This window comes from Betta splendens, chromosome 9, assembly GCF_900634795.4.
Source record: "Betta splendens chromosome 9, fBetSpl5.4, whole genome shotgun sequence".
Taxonomy (NCBI): domain Eukaryota; kingdom Metazoa; phylum Chordata; class Actinopteri; order Anabantiformes; family Osphronemidae; genus Betta; species Betta splendens.
The window spans coordinates 6202897-6226165 of record NC_040889.2 but is presented as its reverse complement, the minus strand read 5'-3'; the positions used below and the strand labels follow the sequence as shown (position 1 = coordinate 6226165).

The window sequence follows — 23269 nt, the reverse complement described above, 5'->3', positions numbered from 1 at the left end:
CTGGTTCTGTTCGTTATTTTTACTGTATGGACAGAATTTCTAGATGCAGCCAGGGGCTGGAGGGGGTCTGGTTCGGGCACCACAGGATTGCGTTTCTGCATTTTTCACATGACGTTGTCCTGTTGGCTTCATCAAACCAGGACCTCCAACGTGCGCTGGGGCAGTTTGCAGCTGAGTTTGAAGCGGCTGCGATAAGAATCAGTTCCTCCAAATCTGAGGCCATGGATCTCGACCGGAAAAAGGTGGTTTGCTCTCTCCAGGTTGGATGAGAGTTTCTGCCCCAAGTGGAGGAGTTCAAGTATCTTGGGGTCTTGTTCACGAGTGAGCGAAGGAAGGAGCGTGACATTGACAGACAGATCGGTCCAACAGATAAATTAACATGGAAAAGCACTAACAGCTTCAGCTGATGGGTGAATGTGAATAGGATCTTCAGCCTGAGAGAGAAGTAGGAACAGCTGAGCCCAGCTGGGAGTCACTTATGTCAGACTGATGGACACTTACAGAAAAGCAGGATGAAGAGAAAGAGCAGGTGGAAACTGGGACAGAACACCCAGATTGTGTCAGAGGAAAGTAAATCAGAAATACTCTGAACCAGACGTGGTGAGATTTTATTACATTATTATTTCAGTATATACATAATGTGGAGGTTCATCATGTCACTCTGAATCTATTATGACTCATGTTACATCATGATGATTGTTATAATATAATCATAGTTCAAAGTGATTGACATTTATATACTGTGATTATAACAAGTGATTATTTACAGGTAAAGGTTAATGAAGCACTTTAATGTGAGGCTGAGCTGCTCTCTTCTACTAAAGGGACAGAAAATGATCAGAAACATTCAATCAACAGTTTTCATTCAACAATCATCTGGAAGCTTATCACTAATTCAGCTCAGTGATTGTTCTCTGTCACAGTTTGTCACATGTTGAACTGAAACATCCTGAAATTCACTGGAAAACAACTTCACAAAAAGTCATCCTGGAATAATCAGAGCTTCCATCTTTAAAGGACGGAAGAGGAAGAAGTTCACAAGGAATCATTTAGAACTGGTTCAGAAAGAAACTGGTTTAATACATGAATCTGAAAACGAGACAGACGTGAACAGACTGAACTATGTTCAACGGTGACAACGTTTCTCTGACAGGATCAAACTCTCACTACGACACATCACACAGAGACACTGAGGAACCAGGAGAACGGAACCCAAACCCAGGACAAAGAGGTTCAGTGAATGTGGTGTCGAAGGTGTGAAGGTGGATCAGTTTGTCAGAGGAGACACTGTAGAAGGACAGAGAACCAGCAGGACAGTCCACATACACTGATACTCTGTGAGACACAGAGGAGGAGATGAATGTTACTATGTTATTGTGTGTGACAGAGTAAAAAACATCAGAGCAGAACAGACTCCAGGACTGATTGTTCTGTCCAAACACACAGTCTTCACTGTCTCCTTTCCTACTTATTCCTTTGTAACTCACTGATATATGAACCCTTCCTCTCCACTCAACCTCCCAGTAACAGCGACCAGTCAGACCATTACTACACAGCAGCTGAGGACAGACGTTAAATCTGTCTGGATGATCAGGATACGACTGATCCTCCTCCACACATGTCACCTTCCTGTTGTTGTCAGACAGTTGTAGTTTCCCGTTCACTGTGTTTGTGTCGATGGTGAGTTGACAGAAATCTGATGGAGAGAACAAGACACAATCCAGCTGCAGTTATTGATCTATCATCAGTTTGATGATGACTCATGAAAGTTTGAAGATGGTTGAATGTTGAATGATCTCAGTAAAAACACACTTACACTTGCTCAGACCTGGTGTCAACCATCGGACTCCACCAGGCTCCACCCTGAAAGGAGGAGGGGGTCAGAGACATGCAGACATGGACATTACATGGCTCTAACACACACATTGTTGTAGGATTGTGTTCAGATGGAGGCTTGTTTGTAGGGATGGACATTCAGCAACAACTAAAGAGTTGGATCCTTATCTTGGAATCTACGGAGCAGAAGCTGACGTGGAGAAAAGCTTTGACTTCTCTATTTCACTTCATCACTTTTGGTGTCAGACACCTGCTTTCAGTCTCACTCTGTCACCACCAAACTGATGTGACACCACAGGAAGCAAAGTCTGAATGTGTTTATGATCACACACTCCAAGTTGGGATCTAAGTTCATAAACCCCCACATCCTTACTTCGTCCTCCATCAGACACTGTGTGTAGTTGTGTCCATACCTGAGAGTGTCCAGTCTCCAGTGTGGATCCTTGACTCCATCAGACAGCAGCTCCACTCCTGAGTCTCCTAGATGATTGTAGCTCAGGTCCAGCTCTCTCAGATGGGAGGGGTTGGAGCTCAGAGCTGAGGCCAGAGAGACACAATCTTCCTCTGAGAGCAGACAGCCTGACAGCCTGAACACACACAATGTTAAAGCACACTTACATACTACAGTTTGGATTAGAGGCACATTTGATCATCTACAGTGGAGAGAAACACTAAGAACTGTTTAATAGGTTCCTGCTTAAAATGTGATCTGATCATCAGCAATGGAATCAGATACTGACAAACCTGGTGAACAACCAGTAAAACAAAGGTGGAGGAGTTGAAATCAGTTCACATCTCATTTAAAATCTGATTAAGAGTTTACACAGAAATGTGAAGAGTTTATTGATCCTCCACAGTTTATTAACTTGGTTCTGTAGTTTGAGCTCATTAAAGGACTTTACAGAAAATGTGAGTGTGAGTGTTCTGTACATTTCTTAGATGATCTTTAGCTTCATGAATCCTGACCTGAGAGTCTCCAGTCGACAGTGAGGACTCTTCAGTCCAGCAGACAGTAGCTTCACTCCTGAATCCTGCAGGTTGTTGTTACTCAGGTCCAGTTCTCTCAGACTAGATGACTGAGGGCTGAGAACTGAGGACAGAGCTTCACAGCTTTTCTCTGACAGGTCACACACACTCAGTCTGAAAGATGAAGATGTGGGTTAAGATGGAAATGAAACCATTCAGTATCTCATGGTGTCGTCATGATTTTCTAAACAACACATGTCTTTATTGTGATTCATTGGTTTGTTTCATGTCGTCTTGATGTAGACAGAACCAACAATATGATCCTGACTGTAATGTTCCTGTCTAAACTCTCAAACACAAACTCCGACTTAATAGTGGCAGCTTCAACCTCCAGTTTCTCTGTGTTTGAGTTCAGACACTGGACAGAGACAGAGGAGAAACTTTCTCATCACATGTTAAATGTATGGTTAGTAAATCTCACAGCTCAGACGCTGTCATTCACCTGGATGTGGCTTCATCTTCTCAGACCATGTATTTATTTAAAGAGAAGGTTGGTGAAGCAACAGTTTGGTTCTGCTGAGCAGAGGTTTCTCCTCCTGTTCTGTCATGTGTCTCACACTCACTGAGAACATGTTCAACTCAACAATCATCTGAAGACAACTGTCTTCACTAAAGAACTAAAACATGGAGTCTGACCTCAGTGTCTCTAGTCGACAGTGACGATTCCCCAAAAAAACACACAGCTGCTTCACTCCTGAATCCAGCAGGTCGTTGTTACTCAGGTCCAGTTTTGTCAGATGTGTTGGGTTGGACTTCAGAGCTGAGACCAGAGAATCACAGCTGATCTGTGATAAACTGTAGCCACTCAATCTGAATAAATGATCAAACATGAAACAGTAGAAAACAAAGTCAGTTGAAACCAATCATTGTCTCATGGTGTCGTCATGAATTTCTCTCAGATTCTTCAACAACATATTTGTGTCTTTATTGTGATTCATTGGTTTGTTCCGTGTCGTCTTGATGGAGACAGAACCAACAACATGATCCTGACTGAAATGTTTCTGTCTAAACTCTGATAAACACCAGTGAACTTCAGGCTTCGTCATCAGCAGAGAACAGAGGCACTGACTCCACACATGCTTTAGTGTGGACCAAAGTGTCTCCATAGGATCCAAGCTGTCAGTGACCTTTGACCTTCTTCACTCCTCTGGAACAGCTGTGCTTCCTGCTGCAGGTGATGGTGGTTCTGTGATGCTGCTAAGATTCATTTCCTCTTCTCTGCTCCTCCTTCGATCAAACATCACCCACTGTCTGTGGTGTTTGATGATCATTAATGAGCTTCACTCAACTATTTAGTTTGTGTGTCCTGTTCTAAAGCTGCTGCTGAGTCTCTCCTGCTTCTATTTGCTCCAAGCAGATTCTTTGTAGCTGTTTTATACAAGTGTCTTTGTAACCAAGGTTACCAGGGTTGAATAGCGGTTCAGCTTATCAATTGATTAGTGAAGGGAATAAATGGATCAATATGGTTAATTGAAAAAAAAAGAAAAAAAGAACCCTGTAGAGAAGAAAAAAGGTAATAAATTGTATTTGTGAATAATTCAACATGTATGCACAAACATGTAGGTGTATGTAAACAAACGTACAAAAGTTATCACGTCTTTAAAAATAAAAAAGAAAAAACGTTTTGGCCACTTTGAATAAGTTTTCAGCAAACCCACTTGAAACGGGAATACGAGGGGTTCATGAGATACGGTGTGAGCGATCGGACGTTGTCACGTGATACGGGTCATTCTGCCAAGCCAAAGTCAAGGTGGCTACACACTAACTTTTGCTGCAGAGTGTTAGTTCTACGTGTAAGAGAGACAATTAATTTGACCTAATGTGGTCATAATCAGCGTGGGACATAGTCTCTTCGGCTGTGAAGTCGCTGGCGGACAGAGCGTCGTGCCAAAGATACAACGGAGTAAGTTATGATCATTAGCCGCTGTAGCGCTAGCTTGGACTGGCAGCCGCATGGGTTTTGCTAGCGCTAGCTTGACACGATGTATTTCTGAACTCCGGTGTTCCTGTTTCATCTGAAAGCGACACCTGGATTGCTGAGGGCCTTGTGATGTGCAGTTGTGCCGAAGCGTGTGTGTGTGTTGTGTGATGCTTGAACCTCTGGTGAGTAAAATGCTGTTACTAATAATATCGAAGGGTGGAATGTGCGGATGCTACTTATGATTTGGAATAGAGAGCTAAAGATGCTAAATTCATGGGCGTTACGAGTATGTATGTGTGTGTGTGTGTGTATATGAAAAGGAAGACCGTTTATATTAAGATGGTTAAATACGTTTTCTTCTCTTTGTTTTATTTTAGTGATAGAATGTGGCAAGTGTATAGCCGTTTAACCATTTTGTCAAATGTAAATATTGAGGGACATGTTCAGTCTGATTTATAAATAACTAGAATGGTTATGATTGTTATGTGGACATTATTGTAACCCTCTGTTGGCCTAATTAGGCCGGGTCTTTTTCTTTCCCTTGTTTGGATCTCCTTACTCTGAGGATCAAGTAAAGATCTCGTCTGCTGGGATTCCTCTTGGTCCTGAAGATAAAGAGGAACTCCAGTGGTCGTGGCGAGCCACCCAAAACCACCAATTGTGACTTGGAGTAGGATGTTTCTGTGTTACTGGTAGAAAAATGTCTCATACTGCCGTTAATGTGTCATTGATGTGGTTTTAATACAGTGCATAAAAAAATTGCATCTGCGTGCCAGAGTTTTACTCTTCCTCTCAATGCACGTTGCTGATACCCCTTTCTCCTAGAGCAAACTCAGACTTCTGACTCACTGGTCCACATGATAATTGGCATACCAAGAAACCGATACCTGTATCACTCAGTTATTATCCTGGACAGTAAGCGCTGAGGTGGGTTACATCTTCATTTAGTCTCAGTCAGTTCAAAGAGTCACAAACATCAAACATTTAAATTACATTTTCTCTTTTTAAACCATTGTCAACACTTTTTTACTTCCTTCATTTCAGTCGTTGAACAGTTGAATGTGATCAGTCCTGAAGGTGATTTGACCTCATGATAAACCTGCCACAGTTCACATCACATTATGTTCACACAGAACTAAAACATAGAGTCTGACCTCAGAGTCTCCAGTCGACAGTGACGACTCTCCAGAAAACCACACAGCTGCTTCACTCCTGAATCCTGCAGGTTGTTGAAGCTCAGGTCCAGTTGTGTCAGATGTGACTGGCTGGATTTCAGAGCTGAACCCAGTGAATCACAGCTGATCTCTGACAAACTGCAGCCACTCAATCTGAATAAAGAATCAAAGATGTGGATCAAAGCATTAATAATGAGTCAGTTTTGTCCTGATCACTGATGTTTAGTCTAAAATGAGCAGAGTGACTTTGTGCTTGTGGTGTTGTGTCATCATCATCTCAGCTTCTACACATCATCCACATGTCAGCACAACATTCATACACCTGCTAATGTTAGCAATGATTCACAAGCTGCTGCTGAAACCAATAGAAAACCAGACATTTTGGATCAAAGACTTTATCTGGTTCCTTTCATTCATCGTCTTCTCTCTAAATCTGAACTATTCTGTGTTGTCTGATGGAAAATGTTCAGACTAATGTTCGGATCAAACTCCAAACTGACCACTATTGATGAAGTGACTAATCTTTAGAACTGATCCCAGTCAGATTGATGTTCTCTCCTTTGGTTCTACATGGAACCTAGAACCTTCTTTAGCAACATGTCTGCAGCCTCATATTCATGCTCCTGTTTCCTGCTCGTGTCTCTACAAAGTGACATCATTGTCTGACAGGAAGCATCACATACAGGTTGAAGTGTCGCCTGTTTATGGAGACGAATCAGACGCCACTAAAGATCCTTCAAACATGTGGAGACATGATTTACTCTGAGTCTCTGCTGCTGTGTCACATTTAAAGAAAAAGACGTCACAAACATTTGTTCATGAGCTTCATAGATTATTATAGATTCACAAAAAACTTTCAATTTTTCCTACAGGTTTCTGACACACTCAAAAAATAATCATGCCTAAAACTTGGACTTTATGTAATTTAATTACCTGTAAATTTTATCACAAATAAATATAGTTAAGCGGTGACATTTAATGTAAAGTTTTCAGGTAGGTTAGGGTTATGCCATTAAATAAAGTATTACATGCAATGAATGCAATTTTACACATAAACCTTGTTTTTGTACAAATTCTGATTCCAGAAACCAGAAACCTTTTGCTTCCCAGGCTAATACTAAAGTGCTAAAGAGCCACCAGAGGACTACTCATATTTTCATGATGATATATGAATATAAGTTTAAATATATGAGGTTGATTATTTATGAACACTGAAAACATACATTATAAACATACACACAGTACTTTATTGTTTTTGCTTTAGCAATAAAGTACTAACTCCTCCACACTCCCACGGGTAGTTAGGTGGCTCAGTGGGTACAGCTTTAGCTGAGAAGCAGAAGGTTGCAGTTCAAGCCTAGTTCACTCCAAGGGAATCAATATAATCAATAATTTCACATAACCATAAACTAATGACATAGTTAATGCTAATATGAAATTTCTCATTACCTGTAAATCAGGTATTTGACCAAAGCACAAGCATTATGTGTAAAATTGCATTAACCTAATGTAATCTGATGACAAAAACTACTGACCAACCAAATTCATAGATTTCAAGTAAAGGTTATTTGGTTTGATTTTTTTTTTACACATAGTATAGGTTTGAGCATATTTGAGTTATGTTTATTTTACAAAACACAACCACTTGAAATACCATTTTTCAAGAATATACAGTAATACTTAAAAACTAATACATAAGTGTACATGTATAAGTCTCTAGATTCAAGTCACAAGCTGAAAAATATGAACCAGGAAAAACACTGACCTCAAAGTCTCCAGTCGACAGTGAGGACTCACCAGTCCAGAACACAGAACCTTCACGCTTGCGTCTTGCAGGTTGTTGTTACTCAGGTCCAGATGTGTCAGATGTGACGGGTTGGACTTCAGAGCTGAGGCAACAACTTCACAGTGTGTCTCTATGAGTCCACAGCCAGAAAGTCTGTGATAACAGAAAATATAAGGTCTATAAATGTGAAGTGACTTAATGAATGTTGATTCTGAAGCAGCTGTCGCTCAGTTGGACTCAACCATCACAAAGTGTGTGTGTGAACCTTATGTCAACATGATCGATGTGATGAAGAACAGATAGTTTGGACAGAAGCGTCTGTCACATCACTGCAATGTCAACATGTCCAGTTGTGGTGACAGGAAGCTGTGATGTGTTTAATATGATGGAGGCTGTAGATGCTCTCATATCAACTGGATGTGTTCCTTCGCCTCTGTTTCCTCTTCATGCCTCGTATTGAACCAACACTAGAACCAGTGGATCTGAAGCTTCTATTGGTTCTAATCCAGAGTTCAGAAGTGACAGGTCAAAGGCCTGCATGTGCCCTGAACCTAGTAACAGAAGCTTCTCCTTTAGGGAAAACACCAGACTGGAACCTTTCAAGTCAGAGCAAACACATGATGGTGGAGATAGTTTCATTCAGACACTCAGAGTCCAGGAGTTTGTCTCTTTATTCACTTTGTAGTTTTCTCCCAAGTCTGCTGCTTTTTTCTGGGGAGGACTGACCTTTGACCTCACACTTGTTTCCATGGCGTCTGATGAGAAGTTGCTTTTTATCTGGTTGGTTTGTTCCAGCAGAGACTCAGCTGTAAACACACACAGACTGTAGCTGCTGATGCAGTAACTCAGCACATGTGTTCTGTTCTGATCACATAGGCTGAGCAGGTAGAAAAGAGACAAATGAGCTGGAAAAAACAACAAGCAGAATCACATGAAGACATTTCAGTGTGGAGCTCTGTTGGTTCCACCAGATCCCAAAGATTAGAACCAACGTGTGTCTGGACAGAACCAGAAGAACCAAAGACAGATCATAAAAACATGTTCCAGATGCTTCATCCACTAAAAGAAACGACCGTCAGCTGTGATCAAACATCAACTGTCAAAAGGTTTTAGCAGAAACTCTTCAGAGCTAAAGGTTCTTTGTTGGATTCGACTTAAAGCTCCATCAAGCAAAGAAAGACAGAAGATCCTGATGTTTACTAACTTTACAGCTGCTTTGATCTGATCTTCAACAAAGACGTTTTCTAGGAACCAGTAGTTAGAAGTATGTTTTCACTCTGTGAACTTTTAGATTCTGTGTGTATTTCTCTTTAATACTGAGGCTTCCGCTTCATGTTGCTGTATAATGTTGGACTTACTGAGCCTTTCTGCAGTTCCTCACAGCTGGGCTCAGTCTCAGTCGTCCCTCCCATGTTGTGTTGTATTTCATCAGGTCCAACTCATCCAGAACCTCCTCTGACATCTGCAGCATGTAGGCCAGAGCTGAGCACTGAATCAAGGAGAGTTTCTTCTCTGATCTGTTCTGTGACTTCAGGAACTCTTGTATCTGCTGATGGACTGAGTGGTCGTTCATCTCCATCAGACAGTGGAAGATGTTGATGCTTCTGTCTGGAGAGATTCTATCGCTGTCCATCTCCTTCAGGCTGTTGATAATTGTCTGGATGGTTTGTGGACTGTTCTCTGTGTGACCCAGCAAACCTCCTAAGATTTTCTGGTTGGACTCCAGACAGAGGCCATGAAGGAAGCGAACAAACAGGTCCAGGTGGCCGCTTGGACTACGGAGGGATTTATACATGGTTTGAGCAAGGATATAATACAACAAAAAATCATGTCCAAAGTTATGATTTTTCTCTAGACACTCCTCCAGGAAGTTGTCCAGTTCCTCCATCCTCCCGCTGGTGTAACAGTACATCATGTGAACAGCAGCCAGAAACTCCTGGACGCTCAGATGAACAAAGCAGTAGACTGTTTTCTGGAAGATCACACTCTCTCTCCTGAAGATCCCAGTACAGACTCCTGAGTGAACCAAGGCCTCTGTGACGTCTAGACCACACTGCTCCAGGTCTTCTTGGTAGAACATGATGGTTCCTTCCTCCAGATGTTTGAACGCCAGTCTTCCCAGCTTCAGGAGAACTTCCCTGTCAGCCTTCGTCAGCTCCTGTGGACTGGTCTCATGTCCCTCATGGTACTTGTTCCTCTTCCTCTTGGTCAGGACCAGCAGGAAGTGTGAGTACAGGTCCGTCACGGTTTTGGGCAGCTCTCTCATCCGCTCTGTAGTCAACATGTGCTCCAGAACCGTAGCAGTGATCCAGCAGAACACTGGGATCTGACACATGATGTGGAGGCTCCTGGACGTCTTGACGTGTGAGATGATTCTGCTGGACAGCTGCTCGTGGCTGGATCTCCTCCTGAAGAACTTGTCCTTCTGGGCGTCGGTGAAGCCTCGTACTTCTGTGACCCTGTCCACACACGTAGGAGGGATCTGATGGGCCGCTGCGGGTCGGGACGTGATCCAGACCAGAGCCGAGGGAAGCAGGTTCCCCTGGATTAGGTTGGTCAGCAGCACGGTGACCGATGACTTGTGTGTGACGTCAGACACAACCTTCCTGTGGCTGAAGTCCAGTGAGAGTCTGCTTTCATCCAGGCCGTCAAAGATGAACAGAAGCTTCAGGACAGAGAGCTGCTCTGCTGGGACCTTCTGGAGCGTTGGATGGAAAACATGGAGCAGCGTGAGAAGACTGTGCTGCTGATCTTTGATCAGGTTCAGCTCCCTGAACGACAGCAGAACCAGAATACTGACGTCTGGGTTTTCCCGGCCCTCGGCCCAGTCCAAAGTGAACTTCTGTACAGAGAAGGTTTTTCCAATGCCAGCGACACCGTTGGTCAAAACCAGTCTGATGGGTCTGTGTGGATCAGAGGAGGCTTTAAAGATGTCGTGGACCTTGATGGGGAACTCATGGAGGGTCTTCTTCTTGGAAGCTGTCTCCAGCTGCCTCACCTCATGTTGGGTGTTCACCTCTTCACTCTGCCCCTCTGTGATGTAGAGCTCAGTGTAGATGCTGGTGAGGAGGACTCCACTTCCTGTTTCACCTCCTTCAGTCACATGTTCACATCTGCTCCTCAGACTGAGCTTAAGTTCATCTAAAGCCTCCTGCAGAGCAACATCTGCTGAAAGAAGAAACCACAGAGACTGAACTAAAAGACCCACTTGTTAAGTTTGTGACCCACAAATGATTCAGTGATTTAGAAATGTGGGATTTTTTTTAAAATACACAGAAAAACAATGATTGTATCAAGTCAGTCTTGTTTAAATGGTGACATCATCAAACACATGTTCAGTCTTACTTTGGACAGTGCTGGTCTGATGGCCCGTCAGAGGTTCAGATCTGGTTCTGGGTTGTTCCCCAAAATGTGGACAGGAAGAGTCACCTGATGGTACACACTGGTCCCAGTATGAGGTGAAGCACTGTCTGCAGAACCAGTGTCCACAGTTGCTAGAGACTGGATCCTTCAGAACCACCTGACACATAACACAGCAGGACGGCTGCTCCTCCACAGGAACATGACTTCTCTTCTTTCTGTCAACACATTAGTTCAGAACCTAACTGATGAGTCCAACACTGTAGAAGCTCAGATGACTTCAACTCTCCCGATGCACAAACACTTATCAGCTGCTTTTCCTGTCTTACATTTACTGATCTGCTGGGATTTATACACACTCAGCACTTCCTGCAGCTCTTTTGTGATAAAACCATTATTGTGGGGACTAAAACATATTTCAGGCCATGGTGAGGCTGGAAATGGTTGCCTGGGCACATGAACTAAATCTGTTCTTCAATAGATTTGATTCTGCCCAGTCCCCAGTCTCTAACCACACGGTCCCCTCTTTACACCTCATGAGTCCTGGTGTCTCCTCCCAGCTGCACCTGTTCAGACCTCAGCACTGTAAAACAATGGACCCCCCCAACAACCTACAGCTCCAGACCAACCACCGCCCACCCCTCTCTGCCTCACACTGAACCAGGTTAGGAGGGGGTTAAGGAGGCTAACAACCAAGAAAGCAGCATACCATCAGCTCCAGGCTCCTCAGAGTGTGCAGACCAGCTCAGTGAGGTGATCCTCTCTATATTCAATCTGAGCCTAAACCTGGAGAGTGTACCAGTACTCTGAAGGACTTCCTGCCTGGTACAGGTTCCAAAAGTCCTAAAGAGCTGAACCACCTCAGACCCATCGCCTTAACCTCTCATCTGATGAAGATTGTTCTCAGTCACCTCCGCACCAAGGTGAGCTCTACTCTGGGCCGTTGCAGTTCGCATATCGACCAGGCATCAGGGTGGATGATGCCATCATCTACCTGCAGCATTGGGCCCTGGAAGCACTGTGAGAGTCATGTTTTTTGACTTCTCCAGCGCTATCAATACCATCCAGCCATCACTGCTGAGGGGGAAGCTGGAGGTGGCAGGCGTGGACCAACATCTGGCTACTTGGATCATAAACAGAAGATTCTTCAGAGATCCATCACTTCAAAGAGCCTAGTGGTTCAAGCACACAACTTCCCACCCACAGTTTTTAAACAAAGCCATAAATTTAACCCTTCTTCTTAACAAGTTTTATTTACAGATTTTATAAACATCCAGTTAATTTGACCATTTTCTAAACCAAGTTGTCTGAAAGTTGGGTACATTCTTTTAGAGCAGAAATAATTCTCAAGGAGCTTCTACATTTTATGTCCTTCATGGGGGACATGGTCTTCACACCTTCTCACAGTCCTTTGTTCAACTGATGAGCCAGTTCTTTACAGGTGTGAAGTGAAGCCTATTGTAAATAGAGGATAATGCCTAACTTTACTCAGACTGAAGGTTCCTGCACTTTTTACATGGTAAATGTTCCTGCACTCTTGGTAATGTTTCTACTTTAGGAAAAGTCTGTGAGTTAACTTGAAAATTATTGAGCCGTCACACTCATCCGATTGTGGTAACATTTGGCAGTAAAGGTAATTGAAATGACTCAGAAATGAAAAAATAACAGCTGGCATAACTCTGGTAACACATGTATTCAGATGTCCATTTTCTCCAGGGCTGACAAAGCCGTCAGCCAAAGACGAAACAGGCTGAAGCCAAGCACTGTTGATTAAATCCTGTTTTTAAATAAAAATCCGTGAAATATATCCCATGTAGGGATTTTAGCTTGGCCCTGTTTCACAGGCACACCCCCTCTAACTTTATACCTATTATTCACAATGTAACACAAGCACTTCTCACTTCATCACAAAATGATCACAAATTGTTTTGTTTTACAGTTTTTATTATGTACATATTGAAGTACAGCAAGGACAGGGAGGCTGATTGAAGCAGATGATATACTTGCAGTGCACCACCAGATGTCACTGTTCCGTGTGGTCTGCCCATCACTACCACAGCCATAGTTTGCCTTGTTTTATTTTACAGGTTTGGATACATCAGATGAACACAGAGTGACTTACCTCATGTGCTCCTGTTGGTGTGGCTGAAAGAAACCCTTCAGTCGGGCGCCACTTTGAAAGCTTTGGCCTCAGCCAATGGTTGATTGAAAGTAGGGTAGTTTGCAGTTGGTTTGGTTTAATTTGGAGTTATAATATTGATTATTGGAATAGGAAGGGAGTAACAGCACAGATTATTGATTAGTGCGTGTGTTTGTATTATTTTTATGTATTTGTGTGGTTTTGTTTGTGTTTAGGTCTCCCCTGTGCAGCCGGTGGACGATTCTGGACAGGGCAGGCACAGAATCAAAGCACGGTCTTCTCATTACTGGGGGGTGCTGTGCTTCTGTGCAGGGGCTGTGGCCTGTTTGCATCTTAATGTTTATTTTAGTTTTGTTATTTTGCTTTAATATTATGTTGCTACCGGGAAAAATTAAAACACCTCTTCACATTATCTCTGCCTTAAGCCTACTGTGTCTCCATCCTCTAAACGGTCATTCTAACACGTTCCTTTCATAAGATCAGAGATGACCCTACAACAGACATAGAATAGATCAGTGGCTTAGGCCACTCTAAAACTAAACTAAACTGTCTCTTACTTTGTGTCTGAGGCTCCAGGTTCATTACTGAAGTTCTCAGGCTGATCTTTGGACCGGTCACTCTTCACAGACAGACAACTGGGTCCTGGAGGTTTTACTCTGCAAACACATGTTTTCATTCATATCACATCAGTCACTGATCAATTCTCTGAACATAGTAATTTCTACGGCTCTGAACACAAACTACTACTGCTGCAGACCATCAGGATGTTTCACACTTTGAATCAGTTCTCAGATCAGATTCCAGCTGTTTTCTGTGGTCGACAGCTGTCAGAGACACTAAGACCCAAGAAATGATTTCTCTGTATGTCAACAGTTCTTACATTGTTCATCTAAATTATCACGTCTGCACACTTGAAGTTCATCCAGAAGAACATAAACACCCTGGATGATCACAGTCGGGTTCATATAGAAATTCATATAGTCAGTTTATAGGATCAGAGAATAAGCTAACAATGATTCATGTCAGTGAGTTTGGAAAAGTTCTTACTTTGTGTCTGAGACTCCAGGTTCAGGACTGAATGATGAAGGCTCACATCTGGATTCTGGAAACTCTGCTCCATCCTCTTTGTCCACACAATCACTCATCTTCTGAAAAGCCACAGATCCAGAGCTAAACACCTGCTGTGACTTGTATTAAAGTGAATCTGAGTCCAGAGTCTCACACACTGACTTTGTGCCTTTGTTTAATAGGATGATGTTGGATGGATCTGAATCATGAGTTTCAAGTTGTGCTTTTAAAGTCACTGACTCATGTTGAACACTTTGCTTCTCTACAGTTTTCTATCATGTGACAAACAGTATCACACAGTGAACTCTTTAAATACAGCCACTGCGCTCACAGGCTGCTTTGTCTGTCTGACATCAAGAGTTCAACTCACGTAGTGATGCAGAATAGTTTAATAAGTGACGTGTTACAGATGTGATGCACAAGTTTGAGTAAGTGACGTGTTACAGATGGGATCAGTTCACGAGCAGAGCTCCTCAGTCCTGGTTTATTTCAGCTGCTTCCTTTGTAACTACAACAGGAGCAACGTTCAAACAGCTTCGGACTGATTCTAGTTTGGCTCCAAACACTGTTTACATCAGTTTGTTTAGATACTGTAGTGACGGAGAAGCCAACAAGCTGCTTCCTGCTTCCAACAGCTGAACCACGAGCGACCAGTCGGTCTCCAGTTCACGTGGTAACTGGAAAACTCAGAAAACCGACAGGAAATAACAACCAGAGCCAGAACCTGAACACCATTAACTCCTCACATGAGGAGTCACAATGAGCCGCTGTTTGCTTTTCCGTGGTCAAATGAGCCGTCGCTATTTTTATTTTATATTTTTATTTATATGCAGTGAATATTTTTAAAATATTCACTGAATATTCCATAATTTCTTAGATTTGCTTCGTCTCCTTACGACATTAACCCTAATATCGCCTCAGTTGCTCATTTGAGTGAGTGTCTCCGCTCTTCTCTGTGATAGCAGTACTGTTACCGTAACTATCGCACAAATCGCGCACCTCGAAAATAGCGACGGCTTATTTGACCACGGAAACGCAGGCAGCGGCTCATTTGACCGCGGTGGTTTACCGCAGTGTTCGTTTTGACAGAAGTGGATCGTGTCTCGCCCTGCGATGGCCTGGCGACCCGTCCAGGGTGTACCCTGCCTCTCGCCCATAGCCAGCTGGGATAGGCTCCAGCACCCCCGCGACCCCACATATGGGATTCAGCGGTTTGGAAAATGGATGGATGGATGGATGGATGGATGGATCGTGTCTCTTCTTCCTCTACATTAACAAACAGACTCAGTAATAGTAATGTTGTTAAACACTCACCTCCTCAACTTTTCTCATTGTTTTTGGTGTTTCATTTTTCTCCCCTTCTGTCCTGTTTTCTCTAAACGAGGAAGTTAAACTTAGGCCTGCTTTCAGTTTCACTGGCCCCTCCCCCGCTTAACGGCGTCATGCCGTCACGGGCCTTTTATTAAACTAGAAGTTGATGTCTGGACCTTCAACGACGTTCAACACTTGAACTAAACAATATTCCGAAGTAAATATGTTCGGTGTTTCCTTCAACTCCTCTGTTATATAATAAAGGCAAAACTCCCTGCACGTCACACAAACTTTCCTCTGCTACAGTATGAACCCATGCGTCAATGACTGACATTGTCCACCAGATGGCGACGTTTATGCCAAAACACCATCAAGTTTCTCTAAGGTTCGACAGTCAGTAAGACAAAGAAAGAAGGATGACTAGAACAGCCCATGCTGGAGTTCTGGAGAGAAGTGCTGATGCTGGTGATGTTATGGATCCTTCATTAACTGTCAATAAATGACAAGAGCACTATCAGGGTTTGGATGGTAGGAAGCAGAGATTATTCCTATTAGGAAACCAGGGAAGAATCCATCATGACTTGTAAACTAGAGGCCAACAGCTCTGACATCACATCTAAATCAGCTAAAGGACAGAATGATCCCTGACAGACTGACATGTTACCTGGAAACAAAGGGAAGTCTGTCCCGTTATCAGAGGAATCAGGAGACAGAGGCTCCATGGACCCGAGTGTATGTATGATAGAAGGAATCAGTTATGGCAGTGAGAAAGAACATGATAGTTTGAAAGGAGGGACTCTTGATTAAAGTAAAGACAATAGGGATTTCAGGAAGAACAAAGATTTGTTATTAACAAATTTATTCACATCAGAGGTGGAAGTCTGTGTCTGTAAAGTATCTGGTAGATAATGTTCCCTCAGGTTGGTGGCATTAATCCACTACTGTTTCTATCTGGAGAAATTAGGTTTTTATATAAACTGATTCTTGTTTATTTGATGGAGCGCTGCAGAAAAGATGAAGAAACATCAAATGTTTTAAACAAAAGATACAAGAGGCAGTGAATGTGGTTGGGGAATGGTCACATTTATGGGGATTTAAAGATTCAGTAGTAAAAACTAAAACTCTAATATTTACCAGGAAGAGGAAAGAAATCAGTGAAGCGGAGGTTTCAATGTACGAACAAACAATAGAGCATGTACTGTAAAACTATTGAAGTTCTTGTGTTGTGGTGGAGTGTGGTTTGATTCTTACTAAATGTAGGAAGGGGCCGAGGAGCCGACTGGGAAAGTGAGAAGTCAAAGAGGAAATGTTGTCCATGGAGCAGCACCACAGCACATTCTCTGCTAGAGTCAGTGAAAGTAACTCCACCATGGTTGTTTCCTCAAGTCTATGAATGTTAGAATCATCTTCTGACAGAAACAAGCTGAGGTGACTCAAACACTGGACCTGGATCACGTTGGAGTTTCTCCAGACGGCTCCAAGGATCCAACCACAGGAAGAACATCCAGCTCTAATGGCATCTGTCAACAGAAGATCATCATCAGCTTTGTCCTTGTCACAAACTGGAGATCAACTCACCATCTGCTGACTTCAGAGTTTTACATGTGCATTAGTGTTTGTGTGACAGACGCAGGGAGAGAATTCCACAGAGACTCATTTAGCTAATTTAACCTAGTCAATATTTTTATAGCAACACCTGTTACGTTCAGACAAGGCTCCACAGACAAAATCCAGAGGTTTGACCTTTAATATTTTATTAATAACACATGGGAGCAGATTCACTCAGTCCTCATTGTCTTTCAGCTGCTTCACTAACTACAACATGACAACGGTCAAACATTATTTCCTGTAAAGACTGTTAATGTGTAAAAACGACAACACACTGACAGGACAGATAAGGAGCTTGGTTCCTGCTTCAAACAGGGAAGTGGTCACCAGTTAATGTAATAGGAGGAACGTCACAAAATTCATGGAGAGTAGGATAAACATGTACCAATGGGTAGAGTGCGTGGTTGATGTACATTATTGTTGTAAATAACTTGTTTGAGCGATCTGCGATTCTACTGGTTGTGCCTGTGGTCAGGAACTTTACTTGTCATAAAGACGATGCAAGTTGAAGTCCGTATTGAAGGTGCTTCATTTTATTCCTCCCTCTTCAGGGTGTAACTTTTTGGAGGACCCACCGAGATTAAATGTAAGCTCCCAGTCGGCAGACGTCCCTCTCATCATTCAGCTCAGACGATTCAGTCATAGAAGTGCGTGTGGCAACCCAGGGCTGCATCCGGTGGCCAGCTCACAACTCGTAGCATTGCTGGTGATGAACAGAGGTCTGTGAGCAGCACTAGGAGCAGCAGCAGAGCAGCAACCACCACCCTGCAACGACTGGAGGCAGAGAAAAGAACACTGGTTCATAGGATCCCGGCGTTGGCACCGGAAATTGTCACCCCGTCTATGGCTGTCCACAACTAACAACTGTCTAGCCGGGGAAATTACCACTCATGAAGTAACTGAATCAAAAGTCCTGGTCCTGATGGTTTACTAACAGAATTTGATCAACTCCACATTTCAGAGGTCACTAACCTTCCTACAACAATGTTTAACGAGGGATTGAAAGTAGGTCAAATGGGCTCGAGTTTTTATGATGAGCTCATGTGTAACCTGATTTTAAAAAAAGGGGGAAAGAGTGTAATGTGGACATGTTGAACATCATAAACTGACTATAAATCCTGAATCATAATGAAAAGACTGAATAACGTTTAGATATAATTATAGAGAAAGAACAAACATGTGCAATTAAAGGGAGGATGATGTGGGACAATAAAGCATATTGGGAGAAACAATCCATAAACCAGAAGAAGACCCTTTACATCTCTGGCTTAGATCAAAGAAAAGGTTTTTAATTATATATCTAGAGACTATCTATGGGACACAATGGAGGCATATGGCCACCCAGAAGTCTTCAAAAAGATGACTCAAAGCTCATAGAATCCCACATTAGTAGAGAAAGTAAAATAAAAATTGAGCATAAGCACATCAGAAACATGTCTATTGTTCTTCAGTTCAGTGTGTGGCTCTTAAAAGAGCCATTGTTTATGTCATGAACCTGGGCTGTTTCTGTGTTTTCTGGTTTGTCATGTTCATTTCCTGTCTTATTTTGTTGTTCCCGGCCTTGGTTCCTGTCTGCTTTAGTTTGGTTCACTTAGTCATGTGTTTACTTCCTGTTTTATTTTCATGCACTTCCGCTTCTGTCCTATCTTGCCTAGCTCACTGTTGTCTCCTGTCACGTCATCACCAGCTTTGTCTCGTCATCAATCACCTCCCTACATTTAAGCACCTGCACATCCTTTGGTTCTCTGTCAGTTAGTTGTTCATCGTGTGCGCAGTTGTCAGACCCATCATCCGTATCCAAGTAAGTTTTCTGGTTTTGTTTTGACTTGTGCCTGCCCTGACTGTGCTTTGCTTTGCCTCAGTTTTTGACTACTGCCTGCCGTTCTTGGGTAATGTTGAATAAACTCTGTTCATCACTGATCCTGTCTCCTGAGCTGTGCGTTTGGGTCCGTCATCCCTGTCTGCTCGCGGTGAGCCCTGACAGTTTAAGTGGTGGTGGAAGTGCCTGTACCTGTTTTGCCTTCGCTGTGAATGACCATTGCCTGTCTGACTTCGACCCAATTAAACGACTTACTTTTACTCAAGTCCACGCTGTGCGTTTGGGTCCCAATACCCGAGTTTGCGACATTCCCACCCATCCATCCATCCATCCATTTTCTTAACCACTAACTCCATAGTGCGGGATCCCGGGGGTGCTGGAGCCTATCCCAGCTGGCTACGGGCGAGAGGCAGGGTACACCCTGGACAGGTTGCCAGTCCATCGCAGGGCAACACATAGACAGACAACCATTCACACACACACTCACACCTACGGGCAATGGAGAGAAGCCAATCAACCTAATGCACGTCTTTGGACTGTGGGAGGAAGCCGGAGAACCCGGAGAGAACCCACGCAAACACGGGGAGAACGTGCAAACTCCACACAGAAAGGCACCAGGGTCGCCTCCGGGAATCGAACCCAGAACCTTCTTGCTGTGAGGCGACAGTGCTACCCACCGCACCGCCCACATTCTCACCCTGAGCCGCTAAAGCTTATGGGTAAAGTAACCGCTGTTGTGTTTATAGTGTTATAGTTAAAGTTAGGATTTAGGTAATATTGTAACTTTGGTGAAAACTGTAATGTGTGTAATGTGTTCTTCTGACGTGTCTAGAAGGGCCATTACGATAATTAGTTTATTAAACAAAGACTTAAATGTTGCAGCACTCTCAAAGATGTAAACCGAAGGCAAATGTGGATGTTTAAATACAAAATCATATGTCAATTATTGTATCTATAAATAAAAGCACAAAGCTGAAGAGCCTTCTCTGATTATAAAAATAATTTTTCTTAACTCTTAATAATATTATACAGATTTTACTGTACTTAACAGACTTAACAGATTTTAGGGTGCAACTCTGATTTTAAATATTAAAGATTTAAAGAGTCTAATGCAAAAGTCATTCTCCGATCATTTCAAGGGTCACTCCTATTTACACCAGTTTCTGTAATGGTGCACAAGGCATTGTGCTATAAATTTGTTTCCATTATGTAGAATTAAAAAAAGGTCTGCTGTGTGTCTGCAATGAGAATCAACTGGGAGACTCATTAGTTGACTACAGAACAGTACCTAAAAATACCTTAAAATGACAGCATTATTTTCTACACCATCACTGTAGGACATCACCATGCACTGTCACGCTCCACTTCCCTGTCAGCCATCAGCGTCCTAACCCTCCCCCTAGCACTGAACAGTCGCTTTAGTCAGCTCACTAAGCTCTGGGCTTTTCTTCATTTTTTTTTAGAAAAGATCAGATATTTTATTTTGCTCATTGCCCTGTGTTTTTATTTTATAACCAGCTCAACTAAACATGAGGCTCTGCTTAAACTTGGATTGGTCTGATGGGTAAGTTCTTAAACTTCCTTGCAGAAATGCCTGTTTTAGTTGTTAATTTAATCTGATTTCAAAGCTGATTCTACTTGATTCCAGGTCCTTGTTTTTGATGTTCAGTACTAAATAAATGGAGTTAGATTAAATGAAAATGAAAACATGAAATGTTCAAATGACAAAATGTTCTTTACTCTTTTGGATTGACTGGACATTATGGCTGCTGAACATTGACAACATCTTCGTCAGCTTTTGCCCAGTGTTTCCTATTTAGTGGGTTTGATAAGTGTTTCCTTACCTGCAGCTCAGTCTGCACATGTTGTCGTTGTTGCTATGTGGACAGTCATTGACAAAATAACAATAAACATAAGATGCAAGTTTAGATCTTAGAAGAAGACACTTTAGAGTGTTGGCATGTCTATAAAATGTGTAAAAGTCAGTCAGATACTTCCAAAGGTGAAAGAAGGAAAGTCTGTGTCCTGTGACTGATGGATGACTGACACACGCCTGCTTGTTTTACAGGTGCAGCTAAAGGTGCACTGGGTGGGAATGGCTGTAGAATGAACACAGGAGACAGTGACAGTCATAAGGAAGTGACTTCATGTTATGATATGCGACATACTTTTATGTTACCATGTTTGGGTTTCTCAGGAATTTGTTATTATCAAATTAAGTACAGGATCCGTTCATATTCCCAACATGTTTCAGTGTTTAGATTACTGTAAATATACTCCATTTCATCTGCTAGTCTGCTCAGCTTGTATCACAGAGCTTCTATCACTCCACATTTCTATCCACATTTCTGCTTCCAGGGCCGGTCCTGGCCAAGTTGGCACCCTAGGCGAGATCATGATTTTCTACTTACCATCTCTCCACCCCCCTCCCAGCTTGTGATCGCAAACGTGATTTTGCATATGGGAGCACAATTGTCTCAGTGCTCTACGGGAAATCATGATTTTGCACCCTTCTCCTCCGCTCTTGGCACATTTACGCACGTTTTCTCTGAAGGCTTAGAGCCCCCCAGCAGGTGGTGCCCTAGGCGACCGTCTAGATCGCCTATGCCCAGAGCAGTCCCTGGCAAGTGATCTGGTCCAGCTTAGCGTGCTGGTACGACTCCTCCACCAGCTGATTCTAAAAAAACACTTCATGCTTTATTCTTGTCTTGCTTTTTAAAAGTCTTGACTCTCTTTCTCTCTGTCACATACATGTAACAACTGCCCCTTTGCGCCCCGCTTGAGGCGCTTTTTTGTTTTCCTCCACACCCTTTTTGTTTCTCTTTTCCTGTGTGTTGTCAGGGCTATTGTGTAATTTGAGTCACCTGTGTATTGAGTATTTAAGCCCTGCTTTTATTTTCAGTTTTACTGGTGTGTTGTGGCTGTAAGCTAGGAATCTATGCCCAAGTTACAGTCTAATTTAAAGAAAGGAGTTTTGTTTCATTTTTTTAAAACCTGTCCTTTGTCACCTGTGAAGGCTTGTGGTTTCACGGTTCATGTTTAGGATTTAGTTGCCTGTGGTAGTGGAGCGTGTTTAGTTTAGCCTGTTAGGATACAGTGCAGTTTCAAATTTAGTTCTCATTTGTTCAGTGTTTCTTTTGTGTTCCAGGTTTAGAGTTATTCTGCCCGTAAGTACGGAGCGTGTCTATTTAGAGAGTGACCTTAGTTAGCCGTTGACCTGCATCGCAGTGATTTTTAGTTCTTACATTTTATGTTAGAACTTTAATCCTGTCCTGCAGTGAGATTATGTTTATATTTAATACCAATATGACCATACATCAGCATTTAAATAACGTTGCCCCATCAATGTTGATTCAACTTTCAAACTCTAAACATAATCCAATGGTCATTCAACCATAATTATGACGCTGCTTCAGCGTTGAAATGCTGCTGGGACAGTTGAATCAAACAGCCCACATGAATATCACCAGCCACACCAATAAAAGTGGGTTTCATTTCCTCACATCCTTGTGTCTGAAACATTAAAGTCCTTTCGTTTACACCAGACCTTCCTGAGACTTGAATAGTGCAATAGTAAAATTCCCACTCCAAGAACCAAATGCTTGATGACCCCCCCAGGCAGGCACAGGTCAGACACGAGAGGTGAGTACAATACCAAAACGGCAGGCGAAGAATCGTGGTCAGGCAGGCGAGGTCGGTAACAAGCAGAAGCAACAATCAAGGCAGACAAGGATCAGGCAGGCTCAGAATCGGAGGTCAGAACTGGGAACACGGTACACGACAAGGCAGAACTAGAAAACGCTGGAAAGTGGTGATCTCACGCAACAATCTGGCAACTGGAGTCTGTGAGGGGTGGATGCTATATACCGGTGTGATTAGTTAACTGCTAACAGGTGTGTCATGATCCGGGGACTGAACTGAGAAAACAGGAAGTATACAAAATAAAACAGGAAGTCCTTTCAGTATGAGGGGCGGGTGACAAGCCCGGATGTGACAGTACCCCCCCCCCCAGGGCGTCTACCACGGCGCCCACGGGAAGTCCCCCCCCCGACCAGGGCGGGCGGAGGGCGGATCAGGAGGAGGGACCGGATCCTGGCGCTGTCCTCGTCGCCGCCTCAGCCTCCCGGCGGAGCCCTTCCGGGGCGGGAGCCTCCGGATGTGCCCGATGGAAGTCCCGGATGAGCGAGCGGTCCAGGATGTCCCGAGCCGGGACCCAGGA

General features: G+C 43.1%; 1 protein-coding gene across 5 annotated transcripts; it reads right to left on the bottom strand.

Moving 5' to 3' along the window:
- Positions 1-591: 591 nt before the first annotated feature.
- LOC114862675 (NACHT, LRR and PYD domains-containing protein 12-like) lies at positions 592-15964 on the bottom strand. Of its 5 annotated transcripts, none has more exons than XM_055511709.1 (12): positions 15627-15959; positions 14292-14389; positions 13802-13900; positions 11090-11322; positions 9103-10912; positions 7724-7897; positions 5938-6111; positions 3499-3672; positions 2803-2976; positions 2250-2423; positions 1817-1863; positions 592-1696 (listed from the first exon to the last, which is right to left on the bottom strand). In XM_055511709.1, exons 1-12 carry the CDS (start codon positions 15642-15644, stop codon positions 1167-1169), a joined length of 3705 nt encoding a protein of 1234 aa, XP_055367684.1. In that variant the 5' UTR covers positions 15645-15959; the 3' UTR covers positions 592-1166. The 5 variants fall into 5 exon arrangements, with proteins under 5 accessions (XP_055367684.1, XP_055367683.1, XP_029019079.3 ...); XM_055511708.1 differs by having other exon boundaries at positions 9103-10909; positions 14292-14392; positions 15627-15958; XM_029163246.3 differs by having other exon boundaries at positions 14292-14392; positions 15627-15957.
- Positions 15965-23269: the final 7305 nt, after the last annotated feature.